Below are 15923 nucleotides of genomic sequence, written 5' to 3' on the forward strand. Positions count from 1 at the left end.
CCTCCCGCTCCGCCGCTCTCGCGAGAGCAGCGCCGACCGGCCATGGAGGCGGGCGTGGAGGAGTTGATGCCGCGGCTGCTGCCCGTGGGAGACTGGGACCTGGCCGAGGACTTCGACCCTACGGTGCCTCCCAGGACACCTCAAGAGTATCTGAAGCGCGTCCAGTGAGTGGCGGGGCGGATGGTTCGGGGCGAGCCCGTCACCTCTCCGCTAGAGAGGCGCGGCCCCAGTGCTGCCCGGGCCGAGCTGCGCGTCGCGGCGCGCCAGGGCGGCCGAGCGGTGCTGCCCTTTCGCCGGCAAATCCGTGTCTTACACACCTGCAGGAGGGGCAGGTACCGGTCTCCTCGCTCTAGTGACCAGTTACAGGACTCGAGGAAACGGCATGAAACTGAGTCAGGGGAGGTTTCTGTTGGATATCAGGGAAAGATTCTTCACCCAGAGGGTGGTTGGGCACTTCCCACCCAGGGCACTTCCCACCCAGGGAAGTGGTCACAACACCAAGCCTGACAGAGTTCAAGAAGCATTTGGACAATGCTCTCAAGCACATGGTGTGATTGTTGAGGTGCCCTGCGCAGGGCCAGGAGTTGGAATCGAAGATCCTGATGGGTCCCTTCCAACTCATGCTTTCCGTGACTCTGGGAGTATTTCAGAGACATCCGGCATATATCCACCCGTTACAGAATGGAAAAAATGCAGCCACTTGATTTTATTTTGTAGGATTGAAGCAGCACGATGTCCCGATGTGGTCGTGGCAAAAATAGACCCCAGAAAATTGAAAAAGAAGCAGACAGTAAACATTTCAGTAAGTTTGAGAGCTTTTACGCATTTTGAAAGGGGAAAAAATAAAGGGCAACAATGTTAATGTGATGTTTATACTAATTTTGGGAAGTCGGCATAACTAAATAGCACTGCTGGATTTTAAAAGCATTTAAAGAATTAAATGTCTGGATTCGAAAAAACATCTGTGCAACTGCTGGTTAACAGCAGTCTTTATAACTGATTAAATTGATAATATCCATACTATATGATACACAGCAGACTATTTTACTGTCTGAGGAAATCAAATGTTGCATTAAATTTTACAAGTATCTAATCATAAAATTAAATTAACCTGCATAAATTTTAGAAGAAAGATCTCTCCCTACCTATTTTAAGGTTTAAATTTATATCTAGGGTAAGGGTAGTAAGTGCAGCTGAGCTTTACTAAAGTCAGACAAAATTCTACCACCATTTTTTCCTTATTGGTAATAATATTTTATTGGAATTTTTCCTTACTGCCCAAGCAGATTTTTCTGTTGTTACATTGGCCTGCCAGCTTGGTCTTGAATCTGCTTTCAAACAGTTCAAGAGACCAAGTTTGCTGTTCTCTGTGTAATCTGAAATTTCACTACTAGATTGCTCAAGGGAAGTTTCTGGTGCTGACATGACCATGTAACTTCTGAGACCATTCTCTTCATCTGTCTGTAGTGGAATTCTTAAACACTTGTAGAAAGATTTTAATTTTTTTAATAACTGTTTCATGCTAATCTTTAAAAAGGTTATATCTACGTAATTGTAAGAGTTAATTTCCTAGATGTTTTTGTGATCTTCTGTCTTCTGAACTTATTGACAAGTAGAATGCCTAAGATTGATAGCTTCTGTCCAAGGTAAGGAAACAGCACCCTGATTTTTATAAACAGGGAGATTAAGGCAGAATAATTGCTAAAAGAAAGACCTTAAATATTGACAATATATTTTGAACACTTAGTTCTGCTTTCTGTGTAAATATGAGAAGAGTCAGACAGAAGAAATTTTGTCTAAAGCAACTCTTAAGTCAGTCTTGGATGTAGTCATGAAGTTACCTTAGGTGAAGATTTAAAGGATATTGTTTACCTAACAGTAAAGATCCACTGATTCTCTTGTTCTTAAGGATTCTTCTCATAAAGTTCTCTTTACATTATAATTATTGCCAGTGTTTTCTCAGATTTCCGGATGTCAGCCTGCTCCTGAAGGATACTCTCCAACACTCAGGTGGCAGCAGCAGCAGGTGGCCAATTTCTCAGCTGTACGTCAGGTACAAAACAGTGTATGTGAGAGGTCTTGCACAGTCTAGATAGAATATCTGTGCTTTCTGGGGGACAACTTTACATCTAGTATAGAAATATTATGACTTTGTGGTAAAATAGATGTTTGTAGGCAAATGTTTTAAGTTCTTGAAAAATAACTGAGTATATACTGTATGGCTTTTAAACCCCTGATAAAACTCTAGAGAGAGTCACATTTAAAAAATTCTTCAACTTCAGCAAAAATATGTCAGTATTTAGATTAAGTGATATGGAGTAGTTGAGGAGGAACAAAAACCTCTATGATGTGATCAGTTATATTAAAACCTAGTGCTAGCAGGAAATGTTCTGCAGAACTCAACTGAAAAAAACAAGTGGATTCTAACCCACCAGGACATTCATAAAGTAGAACACACTTTCCATTAAGGAATCTATTGACACCCAGCAGATGTGTGGCACCCATTATGAGGAGAAATATTTATTTGGTAAAATGTATTTGTAAGGTTGTAGTGTTAGCACAGACTGAAATCTTTCCTAACACGTTTGCACCCTGCTCTTAAATAACAGAACAAAACTAGAAAATTAAGCACTCTCAAAGGGTAAAGGTTCTAAGTTCAGCTAAGCTACAGTTCTAAACTAAAGGAGGGTCAATTTAGATTAGATATAAGGAAGAATTTTTTCACAACGAGGGTGGTAAAACACTGGCAGAGGTTCCCCAGAGAGGTGGTAGATGCCCCATCCCTGGAAACAGTAAAGGTCAGGTTGGATGGGGCTCTGAGCATGATCTAGTTGAAGATGTCCCTGCCTATGGCAGAGGGGTTGGACTACATGGCCTTTGAACGTCCCTTCCAACCCAAACCTCTCTCCGATTCCATTATTCTCTGTGTACAGTTCAAACAGGGTGAAATGGAAAACATAATAAAGATGTAGGGAGAGATCATTTGTTACCCCAGTACGGTGGACAGCATGCAGTGCATCGATGCTGCACTGCAGGAATACCTCAAGTACTGAGGTATGACCAGCTGTGCCGAAGCTGCTGTAGCACTGAACTCTGCATGAGCTCATGTACCATGTTTTTTTCAGGGAGGAAAATCAGTGAAGGTGGAGATGCATCTAAACATTAACTGAGCTACCCCCTGTTTCTATGAGGGATCACATTGCATTCTGTATATTTGTCATAATCTAAGGTTTTAAGAGAACTAAGGAAACTGACATCTAAAAGAATATTCACTGTATAGATATTTCTTTAATGCACAAATCAATTGTCTTCTCATCTGTGCCAGAATTAACACTGTGAAATGTGAGACTATCCTAAAAAGTCTTTAAAACCTAAAAAGAGCATTGGAAATCACTTGTTCAAACACTGCCTCAGCTGCTGTTACTTACAGCATTTTTATCTGTTCTTTTGTATGGCTACAATAACAATTAGATTGGGAGACAAATTTCTTCTGTTACAGAATGTTTACATCTCCCTACAGGAAAACTGTCAAGCAGACCAATTTGTCTTACATGGCATCCCCATCAGAAGAAATGTGCTAAGGAAGCACACTTGCCTTCTTTCAAACTGTTCTGTAGACCTTTGTTGCAGATACAGACCACTATTGGAAATAGGATATTGGCTTTATGTGTGGTTTTGGATTAAATCAGTGGATTTTTTCTTAAGTTTGTTATACCAAGAGAAGTCTAGAAGACTATTAAAGCATATTACCTCGGCTAAACTTTATGCAGTAGACTTCAAAATTCCTTCAGTTTTAACATTACTTCCAAAAACACAGTATGAGCATCTTAATTACATTTCTGCTAAGAGGCATGAGAAATATTTGGCCAGTTGTGCTGCCTATAAATCTATTGATTTATAGAAAGTCATAAAACATACTTTTTGTACATTTTAAGAGTAATGAAGAGCACTTATTGCTAGGACAAAATAACTGCAGAGTTAAGCTGTGATTTGGCTTTGTTTTAATTACTCAGAGCCTGAACAAGCACAGAAATCACTGGCGGTCACAACATTTGGACAGCAATGTTATTATGGTGAGTAGAATTCATAACAGTGCCATGTGGTTTGTTTTCCCACTCATTAAATCCATGGTTAATCTTGCTTTTATGGTTTCATGCAACAGTTTAGGAATATTATCAAGTCTTTTCTCCAGTGTCTTCAAGATAGCAGTTTTCATTTATTTTTATTTACTTCAGCCAAAATCAGAGGATGAAGAAGGCTGGAAGAAGTTCTGTCTGGGTGAAAGAATACACTCAGAAATAGATGCACTACCCAATAATGAAAATATAGGAATTGATTACATGAAGGTAAGTATAGGACTTATATGTAGTTTTCAGCTGTTATTTTGTAGACTTAACTGCCAGAAAAAATCCTACTGTTTACTACCACTTGTGCTAAATAGAAAATAGGCTCTCTGGTGAGTGCAGAAAGTCCCATTTTTCATTCCTTTTAAGCAGAAACTGTAAAGCAGAGAACGAGTTTATCTCTTCAGTCAAAAAGCTGAAGAGTTCCTTCATCTGTTGTCAGCTTAAGTGCACTACTTTGTTGCTTGCTGATCTGAATGGAAAGTCTGCATAGTCTTCTTTAGTGTTTGTTGCATAGTGATATGTGATTAGCCTCCTCATACATGTTATCCTACAAACATGCCCTTCACTGCATCATTTTGAAAAAACAAAACTTTAACAAAAAACAGTAAAAGCAAGGTTCTCTGATACCAAATTTGACTAGACCTTATCTTCAACTTGCTTGAAGATTTTTTAACAGATTCCAAAGCTCTGAACAGACACTAGAAGTGTCTGAACATCACCTTAAAATCTTAGTACATTTCAAATTAGAACAAAAATGTTTATGATAATGTTTGCATTTTCCAACTTCATGTTTTTCAGGTGGGCTTTCCCCCTTTGCTAAGTATTGTAAGCAGGATGAATCAGGTAAGCCTACCTAGTAAAATATGAGAAGTAAGGATGTAGGCAATGTTACTATGTGATTCTGACTGTTGCAGCAGTCTTATCTATTTTTCTGTGCCTAGAGTAGGCAATTGTTTATTACAACTTCTATTCATTGTACACTTTGAAGGAAGACACGTAATCATTATATCACCTTCAGCTACAAATAACTTTACTAGGGAATATTTTTTGTTACTAGTTTTAAGAGTATTTTGTTGTTGTAATTTCTCTATAGAACATTTAGTGTTTGAATTTTTGCTGAATGCCCCAATAGGTGCTTGACAATGTTTTAAGATTTCTCATTTGGTGTTTTAAGTGCAGCCCTTCAACTTGATTGTGAACTTTTACATACATTGCAAGACGAGTCACATTTATCATTCCTTTACTATGTTTCCCACTAGTCATCTTTATGCAGAAACAACTAGTCAGTGTGATGCCTCTTTCCTAATCTGTAGCTATTTATCCATAACTTGTTGTTAACACTGAAAATTACTTCATTTTATATAAAGTTCTTTCCGGGAAGTGGTGCTTAACACACTTACTTTACCCTTATATGTAACTTCAACATGGAATAAATACCATGTAGTATCACAGTGGAGTAGAAATATTTTATAATAAAATCCTTCAGATAGAAGGACAACAAAACTAAACATTTCAAGTATTGTCTCTTTCTGTTCCTCTTTTGAAGGCAACAGTAACCAGTGTCTTAGAATACCTGATAAGCTGGTTTGGAGAGAAAAAATTTACTCCAGAACTGGTAATTTTTAATTTAACTACTTGCACTTGAATGCATTAAACGAAGCATAAATTGTTTATAGTTTTCTGTTAAATTATTTTGATTTCTAAAGAGTTTTTTAGATGGATGTGTCATATTGTTACTTTCAAAGCTTTCTTGGTTAGATATTAAAATAAGTATTCACAGAACTTGCTGGAAGGCTGATTACAAAACATACCAGATGCAGACCTAACAAGTATTACCAAAACCCCTCCCCTTTTTATCACTCCCCAAACTAACTTAAGCCATAAGGCTTGACGATTATCAATGTTGGGGAGAGCAGAGGGTCAGAGAGCAGCAGCTTTGGTTCTGATCAGTTTAAGCTGCCAGAGTGCCCCACACTGTATTTACCAACACCTCCATTTTAGGTTGGAGGTGCATGACAGTGTGCTGGCAAAAACACATTTAATCTTTTCATGTGCAGCACACACCAGAAAGCTTAGCTGCATTAGTGTGGTGATAAACCAAACCTAAGAAATCCTGATGGACGGGGTACATTGGCACAGACTTTGGCCACACCTAGACTGATCAGCTGTGTAATGGCACCGTATCTACAGAACACCTTGGTGAATGCATCTCATCTCCTTCAGTACCACAAAGCAAGAGAGTCATGAAAAATTACTTACATGATACTAAACACAGTTTCACTATTTTTGAGTCACTAAAAAGCCTTTCACATTCTGTCCTTTTCTGTAGCACTTGTTTCTTTTTAAGCAATGTGTTGCAGAGAGTGTGCACATTGACTTTTACTTTAGTCCTACAATGAAGGCCACTAGACACTGTAATTAAATGGAAAAGTTAGACTGGTAGCAGAAATTATGTTTGTAAGAATGCAGTAGAATTCTATGAAGTAAAATGCAAAGGACGTGTTTTCACAGTGGTAGAAATCTTCAAGCAGATCTAACCACTAATTCCACAAAGATCTGACTTAACAGATTCACTCTTCAGGAATGTTTTTCTGCAGATTGTGAAGTTAAAAAATAATAGCCAACTAATACTCTTTAGATATTACTAAAATAATCCTTCCCTCAGATGGTAATACTGTAAGCTGTATTAATTTGTATTTTGGCCAGCATTCAAAAAATACCAGGAAACCCAGGAGTACTCCTCACAATCTTATCTAGAGGCACAAAACTCTACCGCGTAGTGTCTAATTTGGCTTTCAAAATTCAATTACAGCATGTAGCACTTAAATGCAATTTTGTTTTGAGACTTACACTCCAGTCCTACTCTGTATAACAATAACAGCTTGAATCTTCAAGGAAATGCTTATAATTAAAACTTTGTTATTTGAATCCTCACAGGGTAGATGGCTTTATGCACTGTTGGCATGCCTAGAAAAACCTTTGCTACCTGAAGCTCACTCCCTTATTCGACAGCTGGCAAGACGATGTTCAGAAGTCAGGGTAATGGAGGTAAGATTTAATATAACATTGTGCAAAGGACTTGGTGAATTTAGCAGATTAAGAGGATTATTTTTCAATTCTTGAAGTCTTAATAATTAACTTTTCATGTCCTAAGTTTGCTTGAGAATGACGGGAAGACTACAAATACATAAAACATGGCATGTAACAGCTTTTCTATTTGACACAAATAACAAAAGAACTATTCTAATATTTACCTCTTTTTCAGGAGAACAAGAATGAAGAACAAATATCAGCTCTGAACTTGATAATATGCTTAGTTAGCAGGTAATGCAACTTATACACCTAAAACAGTAATGTATGTCCAGCATAAATACACCTATTTCCAGCATAAATGTGTGATTACTTGTCCTAACCTATATTCTTTTAAAAATGATATAGCAAATATACTTAGCTAAAAGGACTTAAGATAAACCTAAGAATAAAGTAAGCTTATTCCTTTCCTCAGATGAGCCACCTGAACCACAAAGCTGTAATTATGATAGAAACACTAAAAGAAGAGCTAAAAAGCAAGGGATCTAAGAACTCAAAGTATGGAGTACATTGCATTAGAGGTGTTTTACCATATTCCACTTTATTCCACTAGGTACTTCGATCAACGTGACCTGGCTGATGAGCCTTCCTAGGCCATTTTGAGAATATCCAGTATTTTCGAAGCCTAGCCATGATGATGAGTACAAACAGCATTATCAGAGTTAACAGCAAGACACTGCACTGTTCAGACCCGAAGTACCATACAATCCCTTCAGAATACCCTAATGTATTTGGGACAGCTATGAGTACCTTAAGCTGAACTTTAGCATGAAATTGTCGACGTCTCCAATACCATCATCACCATCATCGTAAAATGGTAAATGAACTGTCTGGCATCATCTCTCAAGCTCCTGTCTTTGTAAACTACATTCTTGGTTAGAAATTTCTACCATTTGAGTAATCCTGTGAACACTGCTATTAGGTAAAGTCTGAGGTTACATTACAAATGATTGTTCTTTTTCTAACAGACCTATTGAGGACTTTTTTTAATAAAATTAAAGGATTTTATGGAGTGTTCGTAAACACTGTGGTTTTTCTCAGTCTATACTATTTAACAGCAGCCTTACTATAGAAACTTACACAGCTAGGGTTTAAGGTACTTTTTCAAGTTTTGGTGCCTGAGCTTAAGCACTGCTAAGCAGTTCAACTATATCCACTAGGTTACTGAAACAATTGTTCTAGTAAAATGTAAATATTATTACTTCATGAGTAGTAATACTATTTTTAGTAAGCAGTTGCAGAAACCAGTGAAAATTACACATCTGTATTCAATGCTTTTAATAGAAGCATTTATTAACAGAATTTATTTTCTGTATGGTCATCTTGACAAATACATTAGCTCACTTATTTACATATATATTTAACGTGGAGTGCTTTGCCAAGAGGATCAGCATCTGCTTGGTATGTACATAACTCCCTCTGATTATAATTGTCTTCAGCAATTAAAAATCCATTTTAAAGGAACTATGAATTCAGCTCGTAGCAGCCAATTGATATAGAGTATTAAATGACATGTGCTTCCTGTGTATTGTGGAAATTAAGTCCCTCCCCTCACTATTAAAAATAATCATTAGCCATAACCAGTTATTGATACATTGTTAAAATGGCTTTGAATGATTGGCATTTTTGCATCTGGAATGGTAGTCTTAACTGTCATTGAAAAATCAAAATTAGTTGCAGTAACTACCAGAGTGTTATTTCTGGAGATGCAAGTAAGAGATTCTGGAGGTGCAAGTAGCAGATTCTGTCCATGATGATGCCACAGTAATCCCCACTGCAGATGCCTAAACATGATGACATTGAAATGTCCATCTATTAGGCACATAGCACAAATTATTTCTAATCTCTTTATAGTAACATTTTCAGCATGTTGAAAGCAGAATGAGTTGGCAACTGAATAACCTGGGTAATGCAAGAATACGAGTTAGCTAACTCTCCACTCCTACAACTCCAAACAAATCTGAGTTATAAAGGTCAACAACCACCACCTCCTTCCTGTAAACTACCAGTATAAGAACCCAGTGTTTTCGATCAAACTGCAAATCCCCACTGAGTACCATACTACCGTAATTACTTTCACCTCTGCTAGTTCTATAAAAAGTGGGACAGCTTCTGCTGGTTCAGTTTCTGCTCTCTTTGTTTCCAAGAACTGTTAAGTTATTCAGCTACAGTTGATCTGAACTATCATTCACAGTACCTGAAAATATCAGAACTTGGTCACATCTTAAGCTCAAGTATAATAAACCCCTGGTTATCATAGTTATAGTCTCTAGCTTGCCAGCTTGTGACAGCTTTCTAGAAAAGGCTTGATCCATTATAAGCTTCAGACCTTTCCTAGAACTTATGAAAGAAGAGTTTCCACTGTTCTTGCCCACCATACAACTGTACAACATACACTTCTCCCAACACGGAAGGTAGTTGTGTATCAAAGGTGTCATTTTAATATGTGAGCTCTTCTAATTAGCCTGTTATTTACTGGTCTCAAAACCAGAAACTGAATCACTATCACAAGGCATTCTCATGCTTCTGAATAAACACTGTTTCTATTGTGATGCATTTGAAAGTAAGTATAAGGCCTGAACCTGCCAACAGAAAAGTCTTACAGCAAAATTCATTAGAAGTTTTAACAAGATATTTTCATGCTTACCTACAGCAAAATATGTATTGTTATGCAAATCTTGTAACAAGTATCTAGCGGTGATTGTCTTTATAGCTTCTTTCAGGCCTAATCATCTTCCTGCACACACTCATTACAGAAGTGATCTGTAGTTAGCAATTAAAAGCAAGTACATTAATATCAAGTTTATGTACAACAAGCTAGAACAAATTTCCTTCTTGGCCAGTACAGATAACCTTAGGTGTAAAAAATCAATCTGACACAAGAAAAAGGTGCTAATTTTAAGGAGGTAGGAGAAACTGTTTAACTATGCAGAAGTAAGTTCTTGTTTCTACTGCATTATACCTACATGCCACATGCCCCATTCCTACACGTGCTAATGGCTCCATAAGAGAAATACAAAGGCAATCTCTGCTGCCTCACAGTTCAGACTGAACAGGGAAAAACAGCAGTTGGGTGTTCACATTAGGTGACACAACACACATTTATTTCTTATTCCAATTTCATCTTGATCAGGCTTTTACTCTGTTCTCAAACAGTGCCTCTGGTCTTCCAGATGTACTCTCTTGGTAATTGAAATATTTTGCTGAAAACTTCTGAGTACACAGCTTTTACCCTATGGACATTAATACCTTGGAATACAATAAATTTCATACCAAGACACAAGGATAGTGTTAAATTATTTCAATGAATATTTATTACATATTTTGGAATTGTGCTGCATACTGCTATAATTTACAAGTTATATACAAGACTGAGCCAAGATACTGAATTGAATGTGCTCTACATCTTCTGTATCATCACCTGAAATTTACCTGCAAAAAAAGCAAAGTCAGATCACATTATTACCATTAGCGTTATTTCTCCAAGTAACTATTTTCTTGTATTAATTTTTTTAAAGAAATAGTAAGGAACATCCCAATCTTACAGTTCAATTGTAAGCAATTGTGCCATTATTTAAATTTAGCATTTAAATTTTAACTCCAGCTGAAGAGCTTTTTTTTTCTTTTCTTCTTCCCTGTAAGTTGATCCATTCTCACATCACAGAAGTTAGGTCAGCCAAATTTAGAATTTGTGCAAAGTCTGTGGAAAATTTTTAATCGAGCAGTAGTTACAATGGACTCGACTTACTAACTTTCTTAATGGCTCCTGTAGAGAAATATCTTCACTTATTCAAATAGCTTTCTGGACATACATCCTTATGCATTTGATCCTTTCAAATGCAAATACAACTTTTTAGTTTTGCTTTCCACTCAACATGATGGAGGTTTATCCTCTGTCAGTATTTTCTAAATACCAAAGCATTTAGTGGAAAGCCATATCCTGAAGTTCATATGGATTTCTAAAGCCCAGCAGCTTCAAACTAATCCCACCTTGATAAATGCTTATACAGTGATGAAATCAGCCAGGAAAGTTATAAAGTGAACTAGTAATTGAATACTCCAAGAACTACTTACATGCAGGCATTGATGAAACTTCAGCTGTTACAATACTCTTTATTCCCAAATTCGATAGGCCTCCTCTGATTAGTCCACAGGTAAAAGCTAAATACTAAGTACAAAGTTGCTCTTTAAATAACGGTAAAGGCTGAAGCTTATTGATAAAGATTGAAACTAAGTATTCAAGCACAAGACTTAATGCTTGGACAATAGAAAGCTATGGAAGTTTTGTGTGGTGCTTGAGAGACCTTGTCAGGTCTCTAATGGACAAAAGCTCCAGTATTTGGTAGAGCAGAGCTCACAACACAGGTTGCTCTTGTTAGAGGCACTATTCTGAGTTACATGTTTCTAATTCCATTAAACCTTTAGGAATTTAATATCCTTAGAACAGTATTCCTAAGACTTGGTTGAAATTAGCAAGTGGCATTAAAGTCAATTAAGGAGGAACAGTGCAAGACAGCATTTTGGCACAGGCCACATTGCAGAATACAAAGGCCAGCAGATACTTAAAATATATGTTGCAAAACAGAAGAAACATCTCACCAAACACTAAAAAAAAAATCCCAAGGACAGTAGCCAGCAATAAGATGATGAAGAATTAAGAAACCATAAAATGGAACTGAATGTTCTATTTCTTACATCCACCTGAACCAAAGTCCTCTATAATAGGTTCTGCAGAGGCATTGATTTTACTTACATGAACTATTACCCTAACTCAGCATCTGCACTCAGAACTGTTCTTAACTGGTGGAAGATCTTTCTGAACATTCCTATCAGCTCATCTCAGAAGCTTGTTCTCAGTAACAAATAGTATCTTCCAAATGTGTTTTGTAAGTTTTAAAAAAGCTTCTGAAAGCACATGCTTTCCAAAGAGAATTTGTGTGACTGCAGCAGATAGTGGCGGATAAGCTTCCACCATCAACATAACTGAAACATAACAGCAGCAAGTTTCTCAACAACCATGAGTGTTTCTTGCACCATAAATCAAATCCACTGTTCCAAAACAGGGTGCGTTTCCAAAAAGTACACAGGCTCTGAAAACTTATCTTTAGCTGCCCTTTTGAAGAGTTCGTATCCATTCAATTACAAAATGTAAAGTTACTATTAATAGATCAAGGAAATTCAAATCAAACCGGCAGACCCCGCATATAAAATTGAAGGGTACCTTCGGTGCATGTTCTAAATACTGCTTTCCTGCAGACATTTGTGTCAAGAGACGAAATTTATTGTCTTGGAGGACATAAATACCCTGTTTAAAAAAGAAAAAAAAAAGTTGGTTTTTTTTAGTTGAATGTGCAGTACCTTAGAATCAACATTTTATGTGAATACATTTGATTTGTAAATATATGTTGTTTATCGTCTTCATTTATCTTTATTCTTAGGCTGAAAAATGAAATTTTAGATTAAGGCATATGTGATTTAAGTTCAAATTGTATTATATACTTGCAAGGAATATCAAACCAAAAGGTACTTAATTATGAGTTTACAACAAAACTCCTAGATAATAATATGATCTCTAAAAAACGTTTATGTACATTTCTTCTTGGAAAAGTCCTTCTGGTGCTCAGAAACAGTAGTTCCATACCAGAAAGTCTTTAGCCATATATCAAATGCATACTGGTTTTTACATTCAAATCTCAATCTTCATCTGGTATGCAATTCACTATTCTTATTCTCAAATTCAGTGGGAATTATCTTCCTTAACAGCAGTACAGGTAACACACCTAGCAAACAATAGAATTAAAGGTCTGGTGTTTTCTACATTACAATTTTGTGTAACAATAATAAATTAGTATAATAAAAATATAAGTAAATATAATAATAAATAAATAAATTCTGAACATAGTATAGCTTTATCTACACCTGTCATTTTAATTTCTTTGTTAATGACTGTGCTACTTTGGAATTTCATAACCCTTGAACTTAAATGAAGGTTGTATATACAATTAAGATCTTAAGCTCAATACTGCAGCTTTCTTTGAATTAAAAAAACCAGATTTCTAAGGTAATTATTATCTGTTAGAGTTATTACTTCATAAACAAATCACTGAAAAATAAAAACCTACTTTATTTGGCACAATCTTTGTACAAATCTTCTTCTTACTAATTGGACACAAAAGGAAAATGGTCAAAAGATAACCAAGTCTTCAATAGGAAAAAGCTTTTTTACTCTAGTAAAATGGCTCCTTAAATTATTTTGATCTTGCTTTAAGAACTGTAGCTGTTGATATAGGCAAGGACATGGATACAGCACAATGTCACCAACATGCAAATTTGAGAATTTTTTCAGCTGTTTCTTACACAAGTATGTTCACTAGAGTGAGCTGTCTCAACTGCTGAAAACTGTAAATATTCTTCAAAATAAAAAAATTACTTCAAGGCAGCCATTCTATTTAAAAAGATGTTAAGACAGCAACATCACTTTTTCACTAGTTTTCTACTAACATTTAGAGATACATAAAAATGTTCTTGTTTAAATGTTAATCAACTGTAACCACTCCCGCCCTCTATGTAACTCTGCAACAGTGCATATGAAATTCAAAGCACTGAGTCTTTTCAAATCCAGTGGCAATAAAGACATCACTAGCAATCATTACATTGTATTCTGAAGCTACATGAATATTACAAAACCCTGCTTTTTAAACAAAACAAATAAGAGCATTTTGGGTTTCTCATCAGGTAATTCATTCCAGACCAAGAAAAACAAAAATGAAATAGCAACTCAAAAGTCATATTGATTTTGTAAGTTAAATCTTATTCTACAGCACTAGTACCTGATGATTAGTCCTTAGGTTATCTATTTGTTTTTTGAATACAGTTGTCCAAAAATCTTTGCAAATGAACTTCATAATATCTAATTCATCCTTGAACCTGGCAGTATCTTTTGTAAACCTAAGAAATAAGTGAGACATGTATCAATAATGATGGTACACACATCACTAATTAAACAGAAAAATAAATTTTTAAAAATGGTACTATGCAACATTATTTTTGAGGCTGTTACAGAAATTAGTTTTCCAACCATTGTACAGCATCATTCTAGCATCACTCTGCATTCATCAAGTATTTTAACTTAAGAGCAACACAGTGTTATCTTAATATCTGCAACATGATAGTAGAATAAATTATTTTAATTCCATGATTACTAAAGATGATTGACATACACAAAGATGCAAAGCACTCCATCAGTTTTATCTTCGATTAAATGTGTACATAGAAGATAAAACACTCATACCTATACTACTGCTTGGAAGGAATCCTTCAAATATGCAAAAGAGCTCTAACACATAGGAACAAACACGTAAAACTTGTTCCTGTTTTTCAAAAAGGGAGATCTCTCTCTTGCTTATTTCGGTTTTCTCTCCCTTTATCATCCTTGAGGGTCTTTATCTGGCACAACAGCATCACTTTGTTGAATGAAAGCATCACTTCAGAAGACCAAGAGTCTCCACACGACCCTGGAACGAGGGCGCTGAGGTTGTACCTCGGGTCCCCAAAGGGCCCGAGCAAACAAGGCGGAAACGAACTCGGTAGCCAAGTTACAAGGACTGGGAGCGCTTTGGAGAAACGAAACAGAGTAGCAGCCAAACATAAAATTACGTTTAAGAAGTAAATCAGAAAGATAATAAGATCATGAAACGTACCAGAACTAGGAAACATGCAAAAGTCTACACAAAGTGAAACTAAAGATGATTATAAGTATTAAAAGTAACCGTATACCCTGACTCAGTTTTCATGACTGGAAGCATCAGGCAAATGCATACTCCAAAACTGTCCTGTGACACTCAAACACAGGCGCCCATGAGAATGGGTTCCAAAACAGAAGATGCCGGGGGCCGGAGGGACTCACCTCTCGATGAGCCCCTGTCCGACGCGGAAGCCCATGCTCTCCAGCTTGGTGGTGCAGCGCCCATTCTCCTGCAAGACACAACGCGCCGCCACCGCGTCAGCCCCGGCGGCTGCCGGGCGGCCCTGGCACGGCCCCAGCCCCACTCACCCCTTCGCCCTGCTCGGCGGCGCGGTACAGCCCCGCCACCATCTCGCTGTGCAGCAGCAGGAACAGCGCCTCGTCCGCCATCGCCGGTGCGGGACCTCCGCCCCTTTCGGGCGGGCTCGGACACCGCAGGAACTCCCGGCCGAGGCGGGGGGGCCAAGCAGCGCGGCCGAGCCGGTTCTCCCCGCCGGGGAAGCGCTGGGAAAGGGGCTGTCGCGTTATGGGTCTGCAGAGCCCGCGGGCTCAGGCAGCGCTAGGCCCAGGACCGGAGGTAAATGCGCCTCCTTCTGCGGAGCTTTTCCCGCCCGCCCTACTGCTGACAGCGGGCGGGGCGGGTGTGTATCACTGCCTCCGGGACAGAGCCCGTGCCTTCGTCTGCCCGCCGCGGAGAACCGGCAGCGGCGCCGGCTGCTGCCGGGGAACAGCGCGGTTTACAGCCTGGCCACCGCCCCGGGCGCCAGGAATAACGCCCAGTTCGGAGTTTCCCCACCGCAGGCCGAGCCGGGCCGGGCCTCTCCCGCGGGCGGGAGTTGAGGGCAGGCGCGACCTCAGCCTCAGCCAGGCCTCAGAAACGGCCCCGCCTATTGGCTCGCCGCGCACGGCGGCCTTTGATAGGGCAGCGATGATTGGCCCCCCCCGAGCCGCGCGCGTGCCGG

The 15923-nt window shown here is 38.3% G+C and overlaps 2 protein-coding genes across 9 annotated transcripts; one reads left to right on the plus strand and one right to left on the minus strand.

The window, feature by feature from the left end:
• Window positions 1–8: 8 nt before the first annotated feature.
• On the plus strand, window positions 9–8240 carry GEMIN2 (gem nuclear organelle associated protein 2). Of its 7 annotated transcripts, none has more exons than XM_017829420.1 (10): window positions 9–164; window positions 718–802; window positions 1953–2053; window positions 4014–4073; window positions 4236–4346; window positions 4926–4970; window positions 5674–5742; window positions 7065–7175; window positions 7393–7451; window positions 7771–8240. In XM_017829420.1, the coding sequence occupies exons 2-10, from the start codon at window positions 733–735 to the stop codon at window positions 7808–7810; spliced, it is 666 nt and encodes a 221-aa protein (XP_017684909.1). In that variant the 5' UTR covers window positions 9–164; window positions 718–732; the 3' UTR covers window positions 7811–8240. The 7 variants fall into 7 exon arrangements, with proteins under 7 accessions (XP_017684909.1, XP_017684911.1, XP_017684904.1 ...); XM_017829422.1 differs by having other exon boundaries at window positions 1953–2044; XM_017829415.1 differs by having other exon boundaries at window positions 15–164; window positions 1964–2053.
• Window positions 8241–10503: 2263 nt separating this feature from the next.
• Window positions 10504–15835, minus strand: TRAPPC6B (trafficking protein particle complex 6B). 2 transcript variants are annotated; one of them, XM_017829424.1, is made up of 6 exons: window positions 15637–15835; window positions 15124–15191; window positions 14048–14165; window positions 12439–12522; window positions 11292–11385; window positions 10504–10649 (listed from the first exon to the last, which is right to left on the minus strand). In XM_017829424.1, the coding sequence occupies exons 2-6, from the start codon at window positions 15156–15158 to the stop codon at window positions 10618–10620; spliced, it is 363 nt and encodes a 120-aa protein (XP_017684913.1). In that variant the 5' UTR covers window positions 15159–15191; window positions 15637–15835; the 3' UTR covers window positions 10504–10617. The 2 variants fall into 2 exon arrangements, with proteins under 2 accessions (XP_017684913.1, XP_017684912.1); XM_017829423.1 differs by lacking the exon at window positions 15637–15835 and adding an exon at window positions 15271–15613.
• Between the last annotated feature and the right edge of the window lie 88 nt (window positions 15836–15923).

The sequence above is a fragment of the Lepidothrix coronata genome, unplaced genomic scaffold (assembly GCF_001604755.1).
Source record: "Lepidothrix coronata isolate B3197 unplaced genomic scaffold, Lepidothrix_coronata-1.0 Scaffold164, whole genome shotgun sequence".
Classification (NCBI taxonomy): domain Eukaryota; kingdom Metazoa; phylum Chordata; class Aves; order Passeriformes; family Pipridae; genus Lepidothrix; species Lepidothrix coronata.